Source organism: Balaenoptera borealis (genome assembly GCF_965194805.1).
Source record: "Balaenoptera borealis genome assembly, chromosome: 11".
Taxonomy (NCBI): Eukaryota; Metazoa; Chordata; class Mammalia; order Artiodactyla; family Balaenopteridae; genus Balaenoptera; species Balaenoptera borealis.
The window spans coordinates 10,828,828-10,853,573 of record NC_138868.1 but is presented as its reverse complement, the minus strand read 5'-3'; the positions used below and the strand labels follow the sequence as shown (position 1 = coordinate 10,853,573).

Genomic DNA, 24,746 nt, shown 5'->3' with positions numbered 1-24,746 from the left:
TATTTTTAAACTACAGTTGACCCCTGAACAACATGGTCTGAACTGCATGGGTCCATTTATACACAGATTTTTTTTCCAATACATAAATATACAATCCAGCACTACACAATCTGTGGTTGGTTGAATCCATGGATGCCAAACCATGGAAATGGGGGGCTGACTACAACGTTATAGGTGGATTTTTGACTGTGTGGGGGTCCCCCAGCTTGTTCAAGTGTGAACTATATAAAAACTTAAATCTACTACATAGGTATATATGTGCGTGTATGTGTATACATACATATATATTTAATTTATATAAATATTTATACATATTGCACTTCTACAATAAACTCAGTTGCTTCGGTGCCCCAGCGTTACAGAGATTTATTTCCATTTTTCTTACTAGAACAGTCTGATTTTGCAGAGAAGAAGCATCTGTTTTCTCCTGAGTATAAGTAAAATGAAATTCCTTGTAGCAATTTGGACAAGATATTTTATCAGGGCTTACAGAGTCCTTGGAATGATCCCCAACAATGGTTTTAACAGCATTATATCAGGCATGGTGGTCTCACCACATTTCCACATAATGCCTTTTGTATCCTGAGAACCAATTCAAGGGAAATTAACAGCATAATCTGCATGGAGAAAAATTTTAGACAACAAAGATTAAAAGCCAAATGGGATGTGAAACCATGACTATCTCTTCATTGTTGAAGGATGCAAAATTATTGAAGACCAAAGGATAAAAATTAAAAATAAATGAATTCTGAATTTCTAAATCCAGGTTATAGGGACAGAGAAAAGAAAGGTTGGGGCTTCCCTGGTGGCGCAGTGGTTGAGAATCTGCCTGCCAGGGCAGCGGACAAGGGTTCGAGCCCTGGTCTGGGAAGATCCCACATGCCGTGGAGCAACTGGGCCCGTGAGCCACAATTACTGAGCCTGCGCATCTGGAGCCTGTGCTCCGCAACAAGAGAGGCCGCGATTAATGAGAGGCCCACGCACTGCGATGAAGAGTGGCCCCCACTTTCTGCAACTAGAGAAAGCCCTTGCACAGAAACGAAGACCCAACACAGCCATAAATAAATAAATAAAAATTTAAAAAAAAATGTTAAATTAAAAAAAAAAGTCAATGACTCAGCTACTTGCCTTTTTCAATATGTAAACCTTCTAAAGTGCATTTGTGGCCAAAATTTTTCTTGAGAACGGTGAAGGACTGACTTTTCATCAGAGATCTTGGTCGCTCTGCAGCGGATGTACATATAAGAAAAGCACCAGAAAGGCAAATACGAGAAACGGTGGTTTGGAGCAGCCATTTCTAGGGACACCCAGCGCTAGTCGGCTCTGATCACATGGCCCGCCAGACTCTAGTGAGTCTGCGCACGCACACTCCCCCTCCCCCAACACCCCGCTCCTTCGCAGGCGCGCAAGGATCGAACGGCGGCTGTGCCGTTGGAGGCCTGCGCCACCCGAGGAGCCTCAGGGCCGGCTGGGTCCTGGGTGCCTTGCGCTCTCCCTGATGACGGCTGGGCAGGGTCTTGGGACCTGGGCCTGAGGGCGCGGCCAGCAGTGAGCCGCGTCCTCAGCCGGGCCTGGGCACTGGTGGGAGGACCCAGTCTGGACGAACGCTCAGGGGCAGCGCTATCGCTTTCGGTCGCCGCAAGGACCCCCACCTCAGCCAGGACCTGGACCTCGGAGGGCGAAAGGACCTTGAACAAGTAAAATGAGGGGTAATGATGTCGCTTTGCTTTCGGGGTTTGTTAAGTGTGAAAAGCTCCAGCGAGGCATGGAGACCAAATTCAATGCCTCCCCACCCTCACCCGCCTTTTCTTGTCTCTTCCTTCCCTCCCTTTGCAGGGTCTGGACTCACTCACCCACCTGCCCGACCAGTCTTTTTGTTTTGTTCGTTTGTTTTAATTTTACTGTAGTTGATTTACAATATTGTGTTGAGTTTCAGGTGTACAGAGTCTTATTGTTTTCCATTATAGGTTATTATAAGATATTGAATTTAGTTCCATGTGCTATAAAGTAAATCCTTGTTGTTTATCTATTTCATGTATAGTGGTGTGTATCTGTTAATCCCATACTCTTAATTTATCCCTCCCCCTCTCCTTTCCCCTTTGGTAACCAAGAGTTCGTTTCCTATGTCTGTGAGTCTGTTTCTGTCTTGTAAATAAGTTGATTTGTATTATTCTTTTAGATTCCCCTTAGAAGTGGTATCATATAATATTTGTCTTTGTCTGACTTACTTCATTTAGTATGATAATCTCTAGGTCCATCCATGTTGCTGCAAATGCATTATTTCATTCTTTTTTATGGCTGAGTAATATTCCATAGTGCATATGTGTGTGTGTGTGTGTGTGTGTGTGTGTGTGTATACACACACCACATCTTCTCTATCCATTCCTCTGTTGATGTACACTTAGGTTGCTTCCACGTCTTGGCTATTGTAAATAGTGCTGCCATGAACATTGGGCTGCATGCATCTTCACGAATCAGAGTTTTCTCCAGATATATGCCCAGCAATGGGATTGCTGGATCATATGGTAATTCTATTTTTAGTTTTTGAAGGAACCTCCAGACTGTTCTCCATAGTGGCTGCACCAATTTACATTCCCACCAACAGTGCAAGAGGGTTCCCTTTTCTCCACACCCTCTCCAGCATTTATTATTTGTAGATTTTTTGATGATGGCCATTCTGACTGGTATGAGGTAATATCTCATTGTAGCTTATTTCATAAAGTCTGAGTCTCTTGGTTGCAATGCAGGACTGGCCCTGGACACACAGAAATGAATTCCTAGACTTCTGGGAGCTCACACTGACTTGGAAGCCAGTCCTGAAAATCAAAAGTTAAGACTACACCCTGATAGGAAGAATGCACAGAATGTTAGGGGGTCAACGAGAGGAGTATCTAACAGACTTATGAGGCAGAGGAGGCTTCCCAGAGAAGGTTGCTGGGGCCGCTGTTAGGGCTGAAACCGAGGGAGTGGCCAGGATGAGGCCGATAAGGTGGGCAGGGAGCAGTTCATGAAGGGCTTTATGGGCCCTGCCGAAGAATTTGCACTTTATTCTGAAGACAGTGAGTTGCACCCCTGCTGAAGATGCTAAAGATGGAGAAGTGGTTTCTAGACATGAGCTCTCTGTGATTGTTCCAGAATTTCTATGTAACGCAAGTTTAGGGGAGTGAGGATAGGGTTGAGAATAAGGGCTAGGGGCTTTCCTGCAGCTGCTTTTTGGTTTAGTGATGGGATCACCAGAAAATAAAAACAAATAAATGATTAATTTTATTTTTATACTCTACTTTTGGTTTTTAACTGGGTTGTAGAGTAACCCAATGCAGAATTTTTTTTTAACTTCTAACCATCATTTATTGAAGGAATATATTGTAGCATTTATTAGTTTCTTCCTACTGTCAATTAAATTGACGATTTTAAACACACACACACACACACACTTTTTTTCTTAGTATTTTAATGAATACTTCATTTGAGGTAGTTTTGGTGGGAGCCTGATGGAGAGTATAGTGATGCTAAATGTTCTACTTCCCAAGCACTCATGGTGCTTCCACCATAAACTATGAATGTGAAAAACTTTTTCTATATACACAAAAGGGCTTACTATTTTTATTATTTTCCTCTTATCTGAAAAGTGACAAATAATAGCAATCTAGGTATGAATTTTCTTCATTACTCTATATATGAATTCTGTAAGTCTATGTCTTTTAAACCTGACAGAGTGGTTAATCTTGGTTGCCTATTAATCCTGGTTGCCTTTCTTTGGTATTTCTCAAAGGTGATGTTTGAATATATAAAGCTTACTAGTTATAATTCAGTGATTAACGTATTGTGTTCTCTATTTGCTTTCACCAGCTCTTGTATTCTTACCTAGCTTTTTCTGTTTCTATAATTTGTAGAATTAAGAGACATTCAGGAAATCAATTTTAGAAACCAAAGACTCATTAAAATAATCAAATCATGAGATTTTAAGGGTGCAGCGAATGACAGATCATTTAGTCAAACTCCTCTTTAGTTTCTGGAAGGTCCAAGGCTCAAGTTTTGAGATCACCCGTTAGATGATCACCTGGATGGCTAAATGGTGTAACTCATGTTATTGACCTAAGTATGCCATGTTAGAAGATGCTAAACAATGTAATTTCAGATCCACAAGTGGATGAAATCCCAGAAGGGGATACAATTATTAGCCAAGTTTTTAATGTTCACGTAAGTAAGAAGGTGATTTAAACATCAGGGGAAAATGCAGGAATAACAGGGAAAAAAAAAAAAAAAACAGGAAGAGCCTTTAGGATTGTGGAAGCAACTTTGATAAGCTGTCTCATGGAGGAAAAAGTTCATCTTATAGAAAGACGAACTAGGTAGCAAGTACGTGTCAGAAAAAAAAATCACAAGCCCATGATGAGTTTAAGTCCAAGAATTTGGTTTTAAAAATGCACACATGGCATTATGAGTTACACTGAATTGATTGTGAACTGCAAATGAACTGTGAACAGCTTTACTGAAAATCCTCTAACACTATTCCTTAGGTGTTCTTTATACTTTATCATCCAGAGACACTGTTCACTACTCAGAGAAAATATCTGTAATGTACTGATATTTTTTAGTCATAGAGGGAGGCTTTTCCGTTATGGAGACTGTTATTCAGAACAGGTGGATACAAATTGCCTCTAACAAGTAAGCCGTGGAAAAGCGATTGCTTCAGAGTTTGGGGAGGTGGTTGCAAAACCATAAGAAAAGAAATGAACTTAAGTACTTTCTTTTGAGCAAAGTGTGTATATGTGTTTTGTACTGTTTTGTAGACGTTTGCTAATAAAGATATCGCCAAAGATTAGAGACATAATCATCTAGAGGAAATGCTGGTAGTATGGCTCTATGTGCGTGTTGTTCAAAAGTCTCTACAGCAGATTCTCTTGTTTTAGGGGTAAGTAAGACTTCAATATATTCCTGCATGTAAGAACATTTAATAAGGAATATTCTTGAATCTGGAGGGCGGCAGATTTGGTTAAGTCAAAAGGGTAAAAGTTTTTGGGTTTTTAAAAAAATATTGATAGCCTTCTACAAATTTGATCTCATTGCCCTTTATAAACAGATATGTGCTTAGATATGTGTACTGACTAAATCAATACACACAGAGTAATGGATAAATCAAAAAAGTAATAAAAGAAAAACAGATTTTTTTAACTGTGAGAGAGATGTATTGCTGATCTTTTTAATTACTATATTGGTATCTATGCAGTAGGACTATTATTAATTTGTCTTTTCTATTAAAGTATAAACAGAGTTTATCTAGCTCTCTTAATAAACACCAAGGAATTTCAAAGATCACTTCTGAAGGGGAAAAAAATTTTTCCCACTGGATGTGAACGTCTCCTTTGAATTTGGCTACTGTGTAGACCAGTTGTCTAAGTCTCCTACCTGACTTGTTCAGCAGAGATTCTTAACCTCTTTCAAGTCACAGACTTCTTTGGGCATAGGAAGAAACTTCTGAATCTTTTCCCCAGACTCATATACATATCATAATCCTTTGCACTCACTTATGTGTGTGGAAAGGGAAGCATATGACCTCCTAGAACCCGTTCATTGGCTCTAGGTTAAGAATACTTTTTAAATGAGAAAAGTCATTTTGTCCTTCTCCAGATACTAGCAGCCTTGCTTTCTTGTAAGAGCCCTTTACAAGATTTGGCTTCTTAGGTATTTCATAGTTTCATATAGAAAAGCTGCAATCCATATAAAAGTAGGCACTATTTCTCAAGCCCACTCACTCCTTTTATAGTTAACAGAAAGTCATGTGGAATTAATGTTCTTGATACTGATGTGCTTGTTCAAGAGGTATTTACTGGGTGCCTGCTGTATGCTGGGCGCCATGTTAGAGGCTGGTGACAACAGTGGACAACTAAAGTCCAGGCTGTCAAGGATTTTGAGATCTAGTAAAGGATTTTCTCCCAGTCAGATCCAAAGAACCTTTGAAAATAATTTCATTCTTCCAAATTTGATTCAGAGGAAACCTTAAAATCTGAATCTAAATGCGTAAGTTTGTTACCCCCAAAAAGTGGGTTTTCTATGAAAAAAAATTTCTCTAAAACATATCTTTAATATGAGCCAATTGCATTTATGTGTTTCATAGATCACTTGCTTTACAAAGAACTGGAACCATTAAAGTTAAAACGTTAAATAGCTTCCTGTTAAAGTTTATGAAAGTGAAGATAATGTATCCTCTGAAATTTTTAAAGAGTAATTAAAAATGTGATTCATAGTTGAAATACCAGTTTACATATAAATTCAGAAATTTACTGGTACATATTTACTGGGATTATAATTGTCTTTTTACAAATTAAAGTTGAGTAATAATTATCCCCTACCAATAGGAAGACCTTGTGCAAGTAAGTCTACTTTGGGTATTCTTTGTATCTCTGTGTTGACTCTACCCCACCTCAGCATGCTTGTGAAAAAAGATCCATACCAAATGTGCCTTGAAGGAAAAGAAGTAACCTCAGTATTCTCCTGTCACGTCATTACTTGTTAGGTAGGGGGGACAGCCAGTAGTAGAGTCAGATTGTCAACTTTTCTATGGGAGAATTCACCAGAATTACTATTGAACAGTCTGATGCTCCAGGTATGACTCATTCCTATTTGGTAAACCTCAGTACTTCCTGGTAAGGGCCCTCTTTTTGGACTAACCAATCCAGAAATTTCATGGTTAAGTGCATTTCTATTTTACTTTCATCTTTTGTAAAAATGTTGAATGTTTCTCATAGTCAGCACTTTTTGGAATTATGTTATAAATTACATGGTTTTGGTACTAATAGCATTCTCTTCTCATAGGCTATCCAGATTATGATTGGCATCTTTAGTGTTTTCATGTGGTATCTCCTATTGATTTTGTATAAAGGACAAATTAAAGGAGTCTTTGGGACATATGAACCTATAACTTACAAAACAGGATGTTCTTTATGGGGAATTATTGTAAGTAGAATATATTTATATGATTTAATCATTCAGTAAATAATATTCATGCCACATGGAACATAAGGAACAGTTTCTAAACAAAATTTTCAGGAGAGCTAAGTAACTAAATCCCATGTTGGTAATTTATTCAAAATCAGATTTCTTTTTTCAACAAGTATTTTTTAAGCACCTTTAATTTACCAGTACTATTACAAGAGATGTAGATATAGGAGTGAATACACAATGACAACCATAGGTTGGATTGTCCTTAGATATGTGAAAGACAGAATCTTAAGCATAATCTCCATTAGCATGGTTAATTTTCACATTTAGGGTCTTTACCTTAGGTTCCTCACACAATGAGTCTATACTCACAAATTTTCTAAATGTGTCATCACCTGCACTCTTCTGTGGTTTCTTACAGCCATAAGGTAGTAGGAAAGTCTGGGGAGTGTGACATCCTGAAAGCCAAGTGAACAAAGAAATAGGGAAAGATCAACTATATTAAATTGTGTTATGTTGTCAAATAAGACAAGGGCTGAGAATCGACCATTGGATTTAGCAATATGGAGGCCAATAGTAAGCATGACAAATAGTTTCATCAGAAGGTGGGGCAAAAGCCTGATTGGAATTGGTTTAAAAAATAATGAGAGAGACCCAGCGGTCCAGTGGTTAAGACTCTGCCTTCCAATGCAGGAGGCGTGGGTTCGATCCCTGTTCGGGGAGCTAAGATCCCACATGCTGTGGGGGAGGCCAAAAACTTAAAAAATGAAATAAAATTAAAAAATAAAAAATAATGAGAGGAGAGGAATTAGAGACAGCAAATACAGACAACTCCTTTAAGGGCTTTGGTGTAATGTGCTATAGAGGCATGAGGTAGTAGTTGAGGGAAGCTTGGGTCAGGGCGGGATTTGCTTATTTGTTTCAGTAGGTTGTTTCATGTCTTTTGCTGAAGGGACTGAACCAGAGGAGATAAAATTGATGATATATGAGATAAATGAGGGGAGGGAGGGATTATTAGAATCATGGACTTGGGTAGGCAAGAAATGAAGCATTTTAATACACAAATAGCTAGGAGTATGGACAGTTCATCTCTAGCAGTGGTTCTCAACTAGAGTTGATTTTTCCCCTCAGAGGACATTTGGTGATGACATTTTTGGTTTTCACAGCTGTGGGTGTACATCCAGTAAGCAGAGGCCAAGGATGCAGCTAAACATCCTCTAATGCACAGGACAGCCCCCAACAAAAAATTATCCACCTTTAATGTAAATAGTGTCCAGGCAGGTAACAGGAGGGAAGGTAGAGGACCAGAGAGAAAGGACAAATTTTATAGGTAGGTAGTCGGGTGTTGGGAGCTTGTGGAACTTTTCTTCTGATGACCTCAAATATCTCAGTAATTTAGGAAGCAGGATCATGATCTGAGAGTGTGAATGGCGAATGGATTGGTTGTTTGAGGAGAGAGAAGAGAATAGGAAATAGTCATCTAGGAAAAGTGAGAGAGAGTATATGGATTGTGGAAAAGTAGTATGACTTTCATGCAGCATTAAGGACTCACTTAAGCTTTTAAAACATGATTGTCTAGTGAGATGGGTCAAGATGGTTATGTACATCTTTCTCAGGCCATGTTCAGCTGATGGACACAGGCATGTAGTAAGAAGGACAACTGCATTTAATCAAGATTTTGGTTTAACCATACAACTGTGATCAAACAAGAAAGGTGCAAAGGAGTTGAGAGTGTATAAAAATGAACGTTTTTAATAGCTGACCATGGGATTGAAGCTGGTGAAGGAAAGAATATAACAGAGAAGTAAGGGGCTCAGATTATAGCTCCAGATGGGGTCAAAGGATTGTTAGAGTTGCAGTACTGCAGGTTATGAGCTAGAAAGATGGGAGGTGGTGGACAGAGTGAGATAATTAAAATTGAGATTCGGAAGGTGTTGCACCTATTGACAGAAATAAGTACAAGAGAATGAACATGGGAGTGAGTGACTGAGATAAGTTAGAGTCAAAGGATTAGAGGAGAGAAATTCAAAGAACTACAAGCCCAGGTTATAAGAAAGATCATATAAGTATACTCTGAAATTACCAAGGATTAAGAGGTGTGAGAGAAAAGGTTAGAAAAGAATTAAAATCACCTAGAAATAGAAGAGTGACCAAGGGGCCAGTAGATGACTTCAACCAGAAGGGGTAGTGGGTGATAGAATCTGATAACATCTGATTCAAAGCTGGAAGAGAAAGAATGTTTGGAAGTAACAATAAGGAGCAAGGAGACCACTTACCCATGCTTAGAACCGGTGATATAAGGGCAGTAGGAGATAAGAGGGCCACCATTTGAGTGGGCTATAAAGGAAGCAGTGGCCTCTAGGAGAGCCACTGCCTTTGTACATTGGCTTATAGGTGTCAAAGCATTGCCTTGGAAAATAATAGGAGAAAAATAGTAAATTTGCAGATAAAATCCAGATAAATGATTCCTGTCCTTCAATGTTTTCAATCATTCATGTTATAAAAATATCATGGCTAGCTTCTAGATTAAATTGTCTAAAATTTCAATTAAATATAATCCAGTGCAAAATTTCTCATTTAGTTCATAAACTTTGAAAGGCATTTTGTAAAGCACGTGGTTTGGTAATCTAGTTAGCACTAGTTTAAAATTCACAAGGTATTTTCACTTTGTATTCTGAACTAGTTCTTACCTTCACTGTGTACCTTCTTAGAAATCTCACTTTTGCTACAGAATGAAGTGCTGAGTGTGTAGACTTAAGTTATCCTTGAGTAATTAGTAAGCTTCAAGTTTGGCCTTCCTGTATATGGTGTATAGTATGAATGCTATTTTTCCACAAATTAGCCTTTGACTTAGATCTTTGTCAAAACCACTAAAACAGATAAGACAAAAGGAATATTTCACAGGGATTGTGCAGCCCACATTCAAACAATATGACATAGTTTTACACTTCTGGGAAATAGACAAAGTAGCCTGGTATGAAATAATGGAACCTCTTTTTAACAAAACAAACGCAAAAACATGAATAGCAGCTGTTACGCTAATAATGGCTACAGTCTCAGTTAAGAGATGTATTTTGTACAAACACAATCTGGAATAGATTCATGGACTACTTTTTTACATCTGGATTCATACACAGTAATTATAATCAGTGACAGCATCTCAATAGGAAGTATAGCATTAGAAGTAAGAATCGAATGAGTTCAGAAAGCATGCGCAGATTTAAGCAAACTTGGTCCCTGATTCAGGACTGCTTAAGTCATCTTTGGCATATTCCACAACCCTCTGTCTGAATTATGCCCACTGTCCCCTATATGTTTCTGTTATTAGTGACCATACTGTTATCTTCATTACTATATGATAATAAACTTGTCCTCACCTCTTCCACTGAAACTTCTTTATATTTTTTTACTCTTAATATTCTAAAAATAATTGACTTAGAAGAACGAGTTGTTAAAAATATTTTTTAAGTTGATGAGCATTATCAATGAGCATTTATAAATATCTGTTTTTATATCCAGTTTATCATTTCAGGAGTCTCCATAATAAGAGTAGCAAGGCATCCATCTCCACGCCTGGTAAGTTAAAATGTTTATGGTACCCTAGAAATCGCTTGTCACAAAGCTAAGTAGGTTTTAGTGAAAAGACAGTGGGCATTAAAAAATGAAGGAATCTACCCTACCTGTAAAATAAATGAAGGAATTAATTGAAAATCTAGGAGCATATAATTTAATGTAGACAAACATGCTATATTAGTTACAATCATATTATATAAAGGTTTCTAAGTTTAAGTGTGGAGTTTTCTTTGGTTTGGTGTTCTACTTTCTTTTAACATTGTGTGAATTTTACCGTTAGAAAAATATTTAATAGGACCTAATGCCTTTATATATAGACATAATTCTGCTGTAAAACTTCATTTTCCTAACTCCAATTTGGGAACACAGTTGTACCTGGCAACAAAATAGAAAATCTGTTCAGAATAAAGATCCATATATAGTAGAGGTGGAAAGATATTGGGAAGGAAAAAAATCTTAGAATCTTAGAGCTAAAAGATACCTTAGAAATTAATTAGTCTGCTCTCATAGTTGTACAGATAAAAAACTAATATCCAAAGATATTGAAGGATTTCCCTAGAGAATGAAAACCCAGGGTTAAAATTCATTGAATCCTATTTGGCCTGTTTCTGCAAGCAGTCATTTTTCATCTTTTTTTTCTTTTTACAGTGGAACTCCTTTTGTTCAAATCATATATTATAACCCTTTCTTCCAACTGACTCAGAAGATTGTAAAATATAATATTTTTGAGCCCAAATGGAAGATTGATGCTTATTGGTGTGATGATATTTCAATGTTTCCTCCAAATTAACTGGGTTTCTTATAAAATAGAAAAAGGTTTTACTCTAATGGCAAATATACCAACCCTTCTAAAGCTTCAGAAACTAGATCAAAGTTTTAACTAGATTTTTTTTTTCAGCAATACAAACTGTTTAACCAGATTGTTTATTCTGAGTATAATAATCCTATATCTTCTTTTCAGCTTACATGTACTATGATCATGAACATCTTATGCATAATTGTTGCAGTTATTGCAGTGGTTCTAACAGTAATGGAGTTGTCTTCTTTTGAGTCTGTGTCATATAGGAATTATGGACAAGCGGTAAGTGACCAATTCTATAGGAACATCTTAATTTCAAAATTATTCTTTTCAGAGATTTTGAAGCCTGAAGAGGTAAAATAAGGCTTTTATTGGCCCCCATGAAATTCTCTGATTTAGTAGTAAGCTCTTGATTGAAAGTTTTAATTCAAAAATAGCTCTAACATTTTTTTTGTAAATATTAATAGGATGTTTGAAATCTTGACATACCCAATTAAAATAAAGTAAAAAATTTGAAGACTTCAGTGATAAGTTATATATATAGTAGGATATATATATACATACATGTGTATGTATACATATATATATATACACACATTAGGATGATTCTCTTAATGAAAGAAAAGTATAATCCTAGACGTTAAAACCATTCCCCAAAATCAACAAAAGAATTCTGCTATTGATGCATATAGTAGTTGGAATTGTATACAGCTACACATTTCTGGTTTAACATAGATATTTTCATATATAGCCTATTTTTGTGTCTCACATGAATTTTGCTTTAAGTCCTCAAATGCCAAATATGCATGAATCTGCCTTGCTTCCATTTAATTAAACATCCAGTCACATACTTTGTACCAGAAAAATAACTATATCTCTTTTTAAGATAGTAACGTTCTCCAGTAAATGTGAATATCTTTACTGATATTACAGTAGATTTATTTCAGTTTTGTTGGCTTTAAATTCCAAATAACAGGGCTTCCCTGGTGGCACAGTGGTTGAGAATCTGCCTGCCAATGCAGGGGACACGGGTTCGAGCCCTGGTCTGGGAAGATCCCACATGCCGCGGAGCAACTAGGCCCGTGAGCCACAATTACTGAGCCTGAGCATCTGGAGCCTGTGCTCCGCAACAAGAGAGGCTGCGATAATGAGAGGCCCGCGCACCGCGATGAAGAGTGGCCCCCACTTGCCACAACTAGAGAAAGCCCTCGCACAGAAACGAAGACCCAACACAGCCATAAATAAATAAATAAATAAATTAATTAATTAATTTAAAAATGTTGTAAATTCCAAATAACAGAATATTAGTGCTGCAAAAGACTTTAACAATAATTATAAAAATCTTCCATTTAAAATGAGAACTGATTGGAGTGGAGCTCCTCTTTGTTACTGAACAACAGAACAAAACAAATAACAATTTGGAAATTTTAATTCAAAATAATTCTGAGTAGAAGGCTCATTCTAGATGAGGGATAAACTTCCTTCTCCTCCGCTATATACCCTCTCTCCATACCTGCAGTATATTATAAAGGGGACCATCAGATGAAGGAATCCAAACATGGAGAACAAAAGCCTAGAAGACAATAAGATGATGAGAGAAGATGCAGTAATACCTCCGAATAGATTGTCTGTCATGAATGATGTATTGATTTAAATAAGCATGCATCAGATTTTCCCTGTAAATTGTAAGAAAATTTTTCATTTGCCCTGGAAATCCAATCTAGGTACCTTCAATTCTTATTTCAGGGACAGAGATAGGGAGGGGTGGAATTAGTAAGTATAGAATTGTTGCAAGTTATTTTAGCTTACCACTCTTACTCATAAGCTTATAATCTTAGTTTAAGATAATACGGCATAATTGCCAAGACTTAACCTTTGCAAACAGTATTACAAACCATTGTACATTGTATTTGTCTGACATGAACTCAGTACTAATGATCAGTTTCACAATCTCCCAAACACAAGTTTCAGCTTCGTTTGCTGTAATTAGTTACACAAAATGAACTTATATACTGTCTTTTCCTAGAGGCCTTATAGAATTATATACCTACATTTTCTAAGGCAACCAATATTTTACAAGATTTTTCATATGCCAGCTTTCTAACATAAACAAGTAGCTTGGCTAAATCCACAAACTCATCAAGTTATCAGTGTTCTCAGGTAGGTTCAGCTATCTCCAAAAGTTCATGCCTCTGAAAAATACTTCTCATACAATAAATCCAGAGCTGGACTGCCTTTATTCAGATACTACCTTTCATATTCACTAACTGTGTGACCCTTGGACAAGTTTCTTAACTTCCCCGTTCTTTAGTTTCTTTATGTGTAAACGGAGAAGATGCTATCACATATCTATTAGTTAACTGCTCTGTCTCTCCCAAACTCCAAGCATGTTGTTCTAGTGTTCTAATGACTTTTCTACTTGGATATGCTTCTATCGTCATCATCTCAAACTCAACGTATATACAATGGAAAATGTTTACCTCCTCAAAGGTACTGTACTGCAAGACGCCCTTATTTCAGTGTCCTAGGCTCAAAACCTTGATGTAATCCTCAAACCCTTATCTTTTCACTGTCTTCCCAATTACCAAGTACTGTTTATCATTTACTTACATTTTTATTAATTAGTGATCTTTTGATTGTGACAAGAAATACAGCCCAAATTGACTTCCCAAAAAAGGACACTTAACTGACTTAAGCTGGATTCAGAGGCTTAAGTTATGTGTTGAGAACTCAGTCACTTTTTCTGTTCTTTTCCTATTTGAACTTCTCTGGCACATAACTTGCCACTTTCAGGGGAAGAGTTTGAGAATAACACTAACACACATAAATTATGGAGTGTGGGCAAAATTACTTTTTACAGTCTTGCCAACTAAGAGGTCACAAGTACTTCCCAGCTAAAATGCTATGATTATGTTTCTGTCAATAAAATTAAATGAGAATTCTTTACTTTGCCATTTCAAACCCCCTACAGTCTTTTCTTTATCTTCCTGTTAATATCATCATGAATGAACACTTTATCTGAATTAAACTTGCTTTATCATTTTCTCAAAAAATGTTATGTTCATTCTGGCATTCGGTTTTTTGCTCACATTACCAAACTGTAGGTCATGTGATATATAATTTAGCTTTATTATTGGGTTTTTTAATGTCTCCATTTCTTAATTATATTGTCACACTCTTAATTTATGTTATTAAATTCTTTCTGAAACAAAATAGGTTACAAAGAAACAAGTAAACTAAAGCTACCTAGAATATTGCTTTCCTCCTTCATTTTTCTTAGTCTTTATTTCAAAGGTCCTACCTCTTTACAAAGCCTTCCTAGATATGAATGGCTTAAGGTGAGTCTCCTGTCCCATATAATTGTTGATCAAGTTCTTATCCATTTTGACATCTTTAACCTTATCATATGTTACCTTATATTATCTTTCTATATTTTCTACTTGAATGTAAACTGAGAAATCAGGAATTTTTTGTCATTTCATTCTTACCATCTAATCTCTACCACCTAATAATTTCTTGCATATCAAAGGTATTAAATAAACCCAACAGAAAAAGGGGGGAAGATGAAGGAATTGAAGGAGAGAGAATTATGATGTTATTCTTTCTGGGTCAGAATATCATTCTTGTCTTAACACAGCCATCACAGAAACTACATTTATTTTCAGGCTTAGTACCAAATCATCATCCTCATATGTAGTTGAAAATACCTTTCCAATAGCAACAAAAGGGATCTGCTTTATTTATCCCAGAAATCACAATCACCTTATACTTCCAAGTGAAATGTTTCTCATTTTGAATTTATTCATTCTTCCATCTGATACTATAGCAATTTCTGTGTGAGATTTTTACACATGTAAATTTAAGTAAGCTTGTAATTAATAATAGCTGTTTTAATGATGAGAATTGCTTGATAAAATCTCTTGGTGGCCCTCTTATCATTGGAGACAGAATAGCCAAATCTTGTTGACTGAAGAGTTTGGATAGTGAGCTGTGCCAGAGACTCTAGTGAAGAGAATGAGAATGAAGAGTTGCAAGAATTGAGACAAGACTGCTGAGTGATGAAGATCAAGAATTACAGCTGTAGATAATGAATTGGAATGAAAGCTAGGAAAGTGAAGCAGAAAGCACAGGCGTAGGAATGCCTAGGGAAATCAAATGGTGAAAGAGGCTTATTTATTCTTCTGTTTCCCTTCTTTTCCTTGACTCTCATATTAGGAGCTCCTTCCATGACCATATCTGCACTTACTAAAGATAATAATGCAAGTGAGGTCAGTGTGCCCTCTGAGCTTTTCCACAATCTGGGCAGAGGGCCAGTCTCCATGTGCTTCCTCTCTGCTTCTTCAGGTTTGCCTAGGTTCTTAGCTGAGAGAACCGCATAAGGACTGGGCACTTTTCTTGGTGCTGTGACTTGGCTCAAGACTGGACCTCACTACAGACCTCTACCATCCCTACACATCTTAAAGACAGTTTCCAAGATCTTTTAGGTATCTTAAAATCTTAAACTTGGAGGAGACAAGATGGCAGAATAGAAAACTTGAGTTCACCTCCTCTCATAAGCACACCAGAACCACAACTAACTGCTGAACACCCGTCGATAAAAAAGACTGGAACCTACCAAAAAAGATATTCTACATCAAAAGACATAAGAAGAAACCACAACGAGACAGCAGGAGGGGCGCACTCGTGATATAGTCAAATCCCATACCTCCCAGGCGGGTGGCCCACAGACTGGAAAATAAGTATATCACAGAAGTTCTCCCACAGCAGTGAGAGCTCTAAGCCCCACATCAGGCTCCCCAGCCTCGGGGTCTGGCATCAGGAGGAGGAGCCCCCAGAGCATTTGGCTTTCAAGGCCAGTGGGGCTTGATTGCAGGAGCTCCACAGGACTAAGGAAAACAGAGACTCCACTCTTGGAGGGCACACACAAGGCCTCGGACACACCAGGACCCAGGGCAAAAGCAGTGACTTCATAGGAGCCTGGGCCAGACTTCCCTGCTGGTCTTAGAGGGTCTCCTGGGTAAGCAGGGAGTGTCTGTGGCTCACTCTGGGGTCATAAAAGTGGGTGGCAGACATATCAGGGAGTATTCATCTGCATGAATGCTCCTCAAGGCAACATATTCCTTTGGTCATTAGCACCAAGTCCTGGCCCCACTGAACAGCCTGTAGGCTCCAGTGCAGGCATGCCTCAGGCCAAACAAGTAACTAGGCGGGGGACACAGCCCCGCCCATCTGCAGGCAGGCTGCCTAAAGACATTCTGAGCCTACAGCCACTTCTAGACATGCCCCTTGACACAGTACTGCCCACCAGAGGGCCAAGACCCAGCTCCACCACCAGTGGGCAGGCACTGGCCCCTCCTGCCAGGAAGCCTCTACAAGCCTCTAAACCAGCTTAACCCACTAGGTGGCAGACACCAGAAGCAAGAAAACTATGATTCTGCAGCCTGCAGAAATGACTCCACAAACACAGATCAGAAACTACGCTGGGACCAGCTGGTCCCTGGCCCTTGGATGATGAGAGGGGTGTGTACTGCTGGGTTACATAGGGCATCCCCTACAGAGGGCCACTTCTCCAAGGTCGATAAATGTAACTAACCTACCATGTACATAAAAATACAAATAGAAATTTAAACAAAATGAGACGGCAAAGGAGTGTGTTCCAGAGGATGAAACAAGATAAAACCCCAGAACGACTAAGTGAATTGGAGATAAGCAATCTACACAAGAAGTAGTTCAGAATAATGATTGTAAATATGATCTAAGAACTCAGGAAAAGAATGGATGTACAGAGGGAAAAGTTACAAGAAGTTTTTAACAAAGAGAATATATAAAGAACAACGAAACAGAGTTGAAGAATATAATAACTGAAATGAAAAACAGAAGGAATCAAAAGCAGAATAAATGAGGCAAAAGAATGGTTCAGTGAGCTGGAAGACAGAGTGGTTGGTGGACATCACTGCCATAGAAAAGAATAAAGAAAAAAGAATGAAAAGAAATGACAGTTTAAGAGACCTCTGGGACAACATCAAATGCACCAACATTTGCATTATAGGGGTCCCAGAAGGAAAAGAGAAAGAGAAAGGGCCTGAGAAAATATTTGAAAAGATAATAGCTGAAAACTTCCCTAAAATGGGAAGGGAAACAGTCACCCAAGTCCAGGAAGCACAGAGAGTCCCAAGGAGGAACATGCCAAGACACATAGTAATCGAATTGATAAAAAGTAAAGATAAGAGAAAATGTTAAAAGCAACAGGGGAAAAGCAACAAATAACATACAAGGGAATCCCCATAAAGCTATCAGCTGATTTTTCAGCAGAAACTCAGCAGGACAGAAGGGAGTGGCATGATATATTTAAAGTGATGAAAGGGAAAAACCTACAACAAGGAATACCCTACCCAGCAAGGCTCTTGTTCAGATTTGATGGATAAATCAAAAGCTTTACAGACAAGCAGAAGCTAAAAGAATTCAGCACCACCAAACATGTTTTACAACAAATGCTGAAGGAATTTGTCTAGGCAGAAAAGAAAAGGCCACAACTAGAAACAAGAAAATTACAAAATGGGAAAGCTCACTGGTAAAGGCAAACATACAGTAAAGGTAGGAAATCATCCACACACAAATACGATATCAAAACTAGTAATTGTGAGAGAAGGAAAGTACAAATAGAGGATATTTTAAATGCACTGGAAATTAAGAGGTGAGCAATTTAAAACAACCATGTGGATATATACATAGACTGCTATACCAAAAATGTGTAATACATATACACACAAAAAAGAAAAAGGAATCCAAACATAATGCTAAAGAAGAGAACAAAAGAAACAAAACAAAAAAAGACCTACAAAAACAAATCCAAAGCAATTAACAAAATTGCAGTAAGAACAAACATATCAATAATTACCTTAAATGTAAGCAGATTAAGTGGTCCAACCAAAAGACATAGACTGGGTGAATGGATACAAAAACAAGACCTGTATACATGTTGTCTACAAGAGACCCACTTCAGATCTAGAGACACATACAGACTGAAAGTGAGGGTATGGAAAAAGGGATTCTATGCAAATGGAAATCAAAAGAAAGCTGGAGTAGCAATACTTATATCAGACAAAATAGACTTATAATAAAGATAGTTACAAGGAACAAAGAAGGACACTACATAATGATCCAGGGATCAATCCGAGAAGAAGATACAACAATTGTAAATATACATGCACCCAACATAGGAGCACCTCAGTATATATAAGGCAAATGTTAACAGATATAAAAGGAAAAATTGACAGTAGCACAATAATAGTGGGGGACTTTAACACCCCACTTACATCAATGGACAGATCATCCAGACAGAAAACCAATAAGGAAACAGGCCAGACACATTAACATTAAATGACACATTAGTCCAGACAGACTTAACTGATATTTATAGAGCATTCCATCCAAAAGCAGGAGAATACACATTATTTTCAAGTGCACATGGAACATTCTCCAGGAGAGATCACATGCTGGGCCACAAAGCAAACCTTGGTAAACTTAAGAAAATTGAAATCATATCAACCATCTTCTCTAACCACAAGGCTATGAGTTTAGAAATAAACTACAAGAAAAAAACTGCAAAAAACAAAAATGTGGAGGCTAAACAATATGCTACTAAACCAACAGATCACTGAAGAAATGAGAGGAAATAAAAAAAAAATCCTAGAGACAAATGAAAACAAAAACATGACGATCCAAAAAACCTATAGGACACAGCAAAAGCAGTTCTTAGAGGAAAGTTTATAGTGATACAAGCTTACCTCAGGAAACAAGAAAAATCTCAAACAACTAACCTTATGCCTAAAGCAACTAGAGAAAGAAGAACAAACAAAACCCAAAGTTAGTAGAAGGAAAGAAATCATAAACATTAGAGCAGAAATAAATGAAATAGAGACTAAGAAAACCATAGAAAAGATCAATGAAATGAAAAGCTGATTCTTTGAAAAGATAAACAAAATTGATAAACCTTTAGCCAGACACAAGAAAAAAGAGGAGAGGGCCCAAATCAATAAAATTAAAAAGAAAATTGGAGAAGTTACAACTGACACCACAGACATACAAAGGCCCATAAGAGACTACTACAGGCAACTATATGCCAATAAAATGGACAACCAAGAAGAAATGGGCAAATTCTTAGAAAGGTACAATCTCCCAAGACTGAACCAAGAAGACATAGAAAATATGAACAGACCAATTACAAGTACTGAAATTAATTTGTGATTTTAAAGCTTCTGATAAACAAAAAGTCCAAGACCATATGGCTTCACACGTGAATTCTATGAAACATTTGGAGAAAAGTTAACACCTAATTCTCTGGAACTATTCCAAAAAATTGCAGAGGAAGGAACACTTCCAAACTCACTCTTTGAGGCCATGATCACCCTGATACCAAAAGCAGACAAAGATAGCACCCAAAAAAAGAAAATTACAGGCCAATATTACTGATGAACATAGACGCAAAAATCCTGAACAAAATACTAGCAAACTGAATCCAACAATACATTAAAAGGATCATACACCATGATCAAGTGGGATTTATCCCAAGGATACAAGGATTTTTCAATATCCACAAATCAATCAGTGTGATACATTAACAAATTAAAGAGTAAAAACTGTACGATCATCTCACTAGATGCAAATGAACTTATTTACAAAACAGAAATAGACTCACAGACATAGAAAACAAACTTATGGTACCAAAGGGGAAAGGGAGGGGGTGAAGGATAAATTAGGAGTTTGGGATTGATGTATACACACTACTAAATATAAAATAGATAACCAACAAGGACCTACTGTGTAGCATGGGTAACTGTACTCAATATTCTGTAATAACCTATAAGGGAAAAGAATCTGGAAAAGAATATATATATATATATATATATATATATATATATATATATATATATACATACACATACATACACATATATGCATACATAACTGAAGCACTGTGCTGTATACCTGAAACTAACACAACATTGTAAATTAACTATACTTCAATAAAGAAATTGTTCTAATTTTTACAAAAGATGATGCAAGATGTCTCCCTATTTTCTGGTTTCAGAAATTTGGGAGAGAAATTTCATGTGTTTTACTGGGCTTCTACCCCTTGGAATTGTGTATTGCTTTCACATACACGATCTTCGGCTATGTTGGTTTGGTAAGTTTTGATGTAACCCTCTGGCAAATCTAGAGATGTAGATTTCTAGTAAGCATACTCTAGGAGGAGATGAAGTGTTCTGATACAATATGTTTGGAACTAATAGAATATGTGATAATATTCACTTTTTTAATTTTTTCTTTTTTGTTTATAAAATTACAAAAGTAATATGTGAAACTGAATATTAAAATGTAAAAAAATTGTAGAGTAAAATGTTATTCTCCTCTAAATATAGTCCCCATCATGCTCACATACCAAAATCTATACAAAAAGGCATGCACACACATACACACACTTTTCTTTCTTACTAATTGTGTGATCATCTTATTTTGTTACATGCTTTTATTCTCAGCTATCATAAACATCTTTCCATTGTAAGCATATGTAAACAATGCCTTTTAATAGCATCATAGTTTTCCTTAGTATTTATTTTAACATTCCTTTATTGCTGCTGCATATTTAACTTTTTTCCAGTTTAAGTTATAAACATTGATGCAGTGAACATCCCACTACATATATCTTTGCATACAAGACTAGTATTTCTGTAGGTGGTTGCTTCCTAGAAGTGTAATTGCAAGTTTAATAACATCCCAAAATGCTGTATTAATTCACAATCCCACAAAAGTTGATGAGACGTTTCCTCTCAACCTTAAAAAAAACTAGATATCTAACACTCATTCATTCTTTCACAAATACTTATGGAGGGCCTATTATTTACTAGGCAGTGTAATAGGCACTCAGGTTGCAACGATTAACAAAACAACATCCCAACCATCAAGGAGCCTGCACTCCAATGGGAGAGAAAGACAATAAACAAACAAATATATAATTACTTCAGGAAGTGGAAAAGTGTTATAGAGTAAAACAAAACACAGTAAGGAGGTAAGGCAAAGATTATTTTACATAGGATGGTAAGGGAAGACCCTCTGATCAGAGACTAACTGAAGTGCATAAGTAACTATGAGACTACATGAAACACAGTTTTCTAAGAAAAGGGAATGGTGGGGCTTCCAGAATTGTTGGGTGAGGATATGGCAGATTTCCCTAAAAAGAAATTATAAAACTGGACAAAATTGTCAATAAACGACCTTTTAAAGATTCTGGAAATTTACCAAAGCATATAACAAATTGAGAAGTGTTTGTTTAAGAAAAGTTACTGAACCTTGGGTAAGAACAGTGGATGTCTGTGACATTTTAGCTTGGAGCGGCTCTAATTCCTTCCAACTTGCCCCCTCAGCCCCAGGTTCGTTTTTGCAGAGGTTTACCTGGGTGAGTCAGACTGTGAGGACCAGCAGCCTCACTGCTGGAGAGGGCTTATTTTATTTGGAGCAGAGCAAAGAAAGTTTTATGACCAGGGGTATTAAAATAATAGTGATCTCCATTGCAAACAATCTGGAAAAGCCAATATAACACCTAGCCTAACTAAGATTACAATACTTGTTGAGGCAAGAAATTGGCAACCAGCCAGAAACTTAGCAGGGAGATTCTGAGACAAATATAACCATAGTGGGCCTTGATAGTATCCTATTTATCCCTTGTGGCTTGGAATATTACAAATTTGGGTGAGACTATGCATGCACTAAGGAGGCTGGAGAGGGCCCTAGTAAGCTCTCACTCCTGGCTGAATAAGAGGCCTTGCAAACACAAAGTAAAAGCTGTGACAGATTTACAAATGGCCTAAACTTTGAATACCTTCCTTAAGCTATACTGATTCATTGACAAAGTGTGGTAGTCTTATTAGCTTAAGGTGTATATTACTTTGCTGGGGCTGCCATAACAAATTACCACAGACTGGATGGTTTAAACAACAGAAACTTATTTTCTCACAATTCTGGAAGCTGGAATAATTCTAAGATCAAGGTGTTGGCAAGTGTTGGTTTCTTCAGAGGCCTCTTTCCTTGGCTCTTGGATGACTTTCTTCTCTCTGTGTCATCACATGGTCTTCCCTCTGTATGTGTCTGTGTCCTAATCCCCTCTTCTTATAAGGACATCAATCATATTGGATTGTAGCCCACCTTGATGACTTCATTATGACTTCATTACTGCTTTAAAGACCCTATCTCCAAATATAGTCACATTCTGAGGCACTGGGGGTTAGGACTTTAACATGAACTTGAGGGGAACACAGTTCAGCCCATAACAAGGTGTTTAAGCATGAGCTCTAAGCAGTCATTGGCTGACCACTTATTCTGACCCAGGGGAGAACCCTAGGAGACCAGGGTTAAAAATAAAAACAATAATTAAAAACTAGAAAAAAGTAAACAGATATATCAGAGGCCACATACTGCAAGGGACACAGACTCCACTAGAATTAGTACAGGCAAGTCACAAAGGAAAGCAATAACAACCACTCCAGAGGGAAGCTGAGGCAATCAGAATCCAAAGTCACTAAAATATGTTATCTAAAATATTAATTTTTCAACAACAACAACAACAACATTTGACATGCGAAGAACAGGCAGTAGTGTCCCATACACTTGAAAAAAAAAGTCATCAATAGATACAGTTTTTTTGAGAGGACGGGAGAACAAATGTTGGACTTCACAAAGAAAGACTTCAAAGAATTAAAGGAAAACATGTTTAAAGAATTAATGGATGATGCAATGACTCATCAAGTAAGAGTATCAATGTCTACTACCTTGATTGTGGCAATGGTATCACTGTGTTTGTATATATCAAATAGTGCACATGAAATATATGCAGTTCTTTGTATATCAATTATGCCTCAGTGAAGCTGTTAATCTTTTAATAAATAAGATTATCAATAAAAGAGAGCAAAATTATTTAAGAACACCAAATGGAAATTCTGGAATTTAAAAATACAGTTACTGAAATGAAAAACCCACTAGAGGACCTCAAGAGCAAATCTGAGCTGACAGAAGGCAAAATCAGCAAACAGGATAGACCAATATAGATCATCCAGTCTGAAGAACAGAAAACAAAAATGAGCAGAGCCTCTGAGATTTGGGGGACACCATCTAGTGCACCAACATATGCATAATGAGAATACCAGAAGATGGGGGGGGGACAAGAAAAAAACTTGAAGAAATAATGGGCAAAAATTTCCCAAATTTGAAGAAAAATTGTATTCTATCCATCTAAGAAGCTCAGTGAGCTCCAGTTAGAATAAACACAAAAAGACTCACTCCTAGATGCCTCAGAGCCAAACAGACAAAAGAAAATCTTGAAAGCGGCAGGAGAAAAATGACTTCGTGTGCAGTGTCACCACAATAATAGCTGACTCATCAGAAACAATGGAGGCCTAAAGGTAGTAGGATGGCATGTTAAAGTGCTGGAGGAAAAAAACAGTCAAGCATGAATTCTATATCCTTTAAAACTATCCTTCAAAAATGAAGGTGAAATAAAGACATACACAAAGATTACAAAGGCACAAAGGAAGGGGAAGGAATACAGCTACATGTCAACAAAGTTTCTATATTTTACTGTAATTAAATTAGCATTCATCTGAAGCAGATTGTGATAAGTTTAAATGCATATTGTAATCCCTGACCAAGGACTAAGAAAATTCCCAAAATTATAGTAAAATAAAATTAGCAAAGATAATACACAGAAAGTATTTAATTTTTAAAAAAACAAGGAGGAACATAAAAGACATGAGACATACAGAAAATAGCAAAATATCAGACATAAATCCAGCCATTTCAAAAATAACATTAAAATAAAACTACAATGAGATGTTAAGTACCTAACAATGACTAAATTTCAAAGTACAGTTCTAAGTGATGGTAATGACTATGGATAAAAGAAATTTCTCACACACTCCTAATTGGCATATAAATTACTGCAACAACTTTGAAAATCTTTGGGGCATTATTTACTGAAGGTTAAGATGTGCATACCCTATCAGTAATTTCAGTCCTGATTATATACCCAACAGAAATGTGTGTATACATGTAGCAAGATACACTTCCAGGGAATGGCCCGCATGGCAGGAGGTGGCCTCCATCACGACTTCCCCACCGCTGTCCCCGCCTGCTGTCACTCTCCTGTGTTCACCTTCTATTGATATTAAAGCACGATTCACCAGCAAAAAAAAAAAAAAAAAGATATACTTCCAGGGAAAAAAATAAACATATATATCAGTATTATTCATAATGGTCCCAAAGTGGAAATGTATTCAGTGAGAGGTGAATATATTGAGAATAAAATTCTACATAGAAATTAAAATAAGCAATAACTACACTTAACAGCATAGGTCAGTCTCATATGTATAATGTTGAATAT

General features: G+C 37.0%; 2 protein-coding genes across 2 annotated transcripts; both read left to right on the top strand.

Moving 5' to 3' along the window:
* Positions 1–1,502: 1,502 nt before the first annotated feature.
* On the top strand, positions 1,503–24,431 carry LOC309605886 (membrane-spanning 4-domains subfamily A member 13-like; the record flags this gene model as incomplete). Its single annotated transcript, XM_082342204.1, has 4 exons — positions 1,503–1,697; positions 10,462–10,518; positions 11,477–11,596; positions 20,406–24,431. Coding segments are annotated over 4 exons (501 nt in total), but the record flags the coding sequence as incomplete, so codon positions are not given.
* On the top strand, positions 2,372–10,703 carry MS4A13 (membrane spanning 4-domains A13). Its single transcript, XM_082341810.1, has 3 exons — positions 2,372–4,915; positions 6,817–8,297; positions 8,675–10,703. The coding sequence occupies exons 1-2, from the start codon at positions 4,859–4,861 to the stop codon at positions 6,994–6,996; spliced, it is 237 nt and encodes a 78-aa protein (XP_082197936.1). The 5' UTR covers positions 2,372–4,858; the 3' UTR covers positions 6,997–8,297; positions 8,675–10,703.
* Positions 24,432–24,746: the final 315 nt, after the last annotated feature.

Excerpts from the sequence above, each read along its gene's own strand:
- MS4A13 (XM_082341810.1), top strand. The coding sequence starts at position 4,859 with ATGGCTCTATGTGCGTGTTGTTCAAAAGTCTCTACAGCAGATTCTCTT. Across the intron at positions 4,916-6,816 it reads CAGATTCTCTTGTTTTAGGG|GCTATCCAGATTATGATTGG; the intron begins GTAAGTAAGACT and ends CTCTTCTCATAG.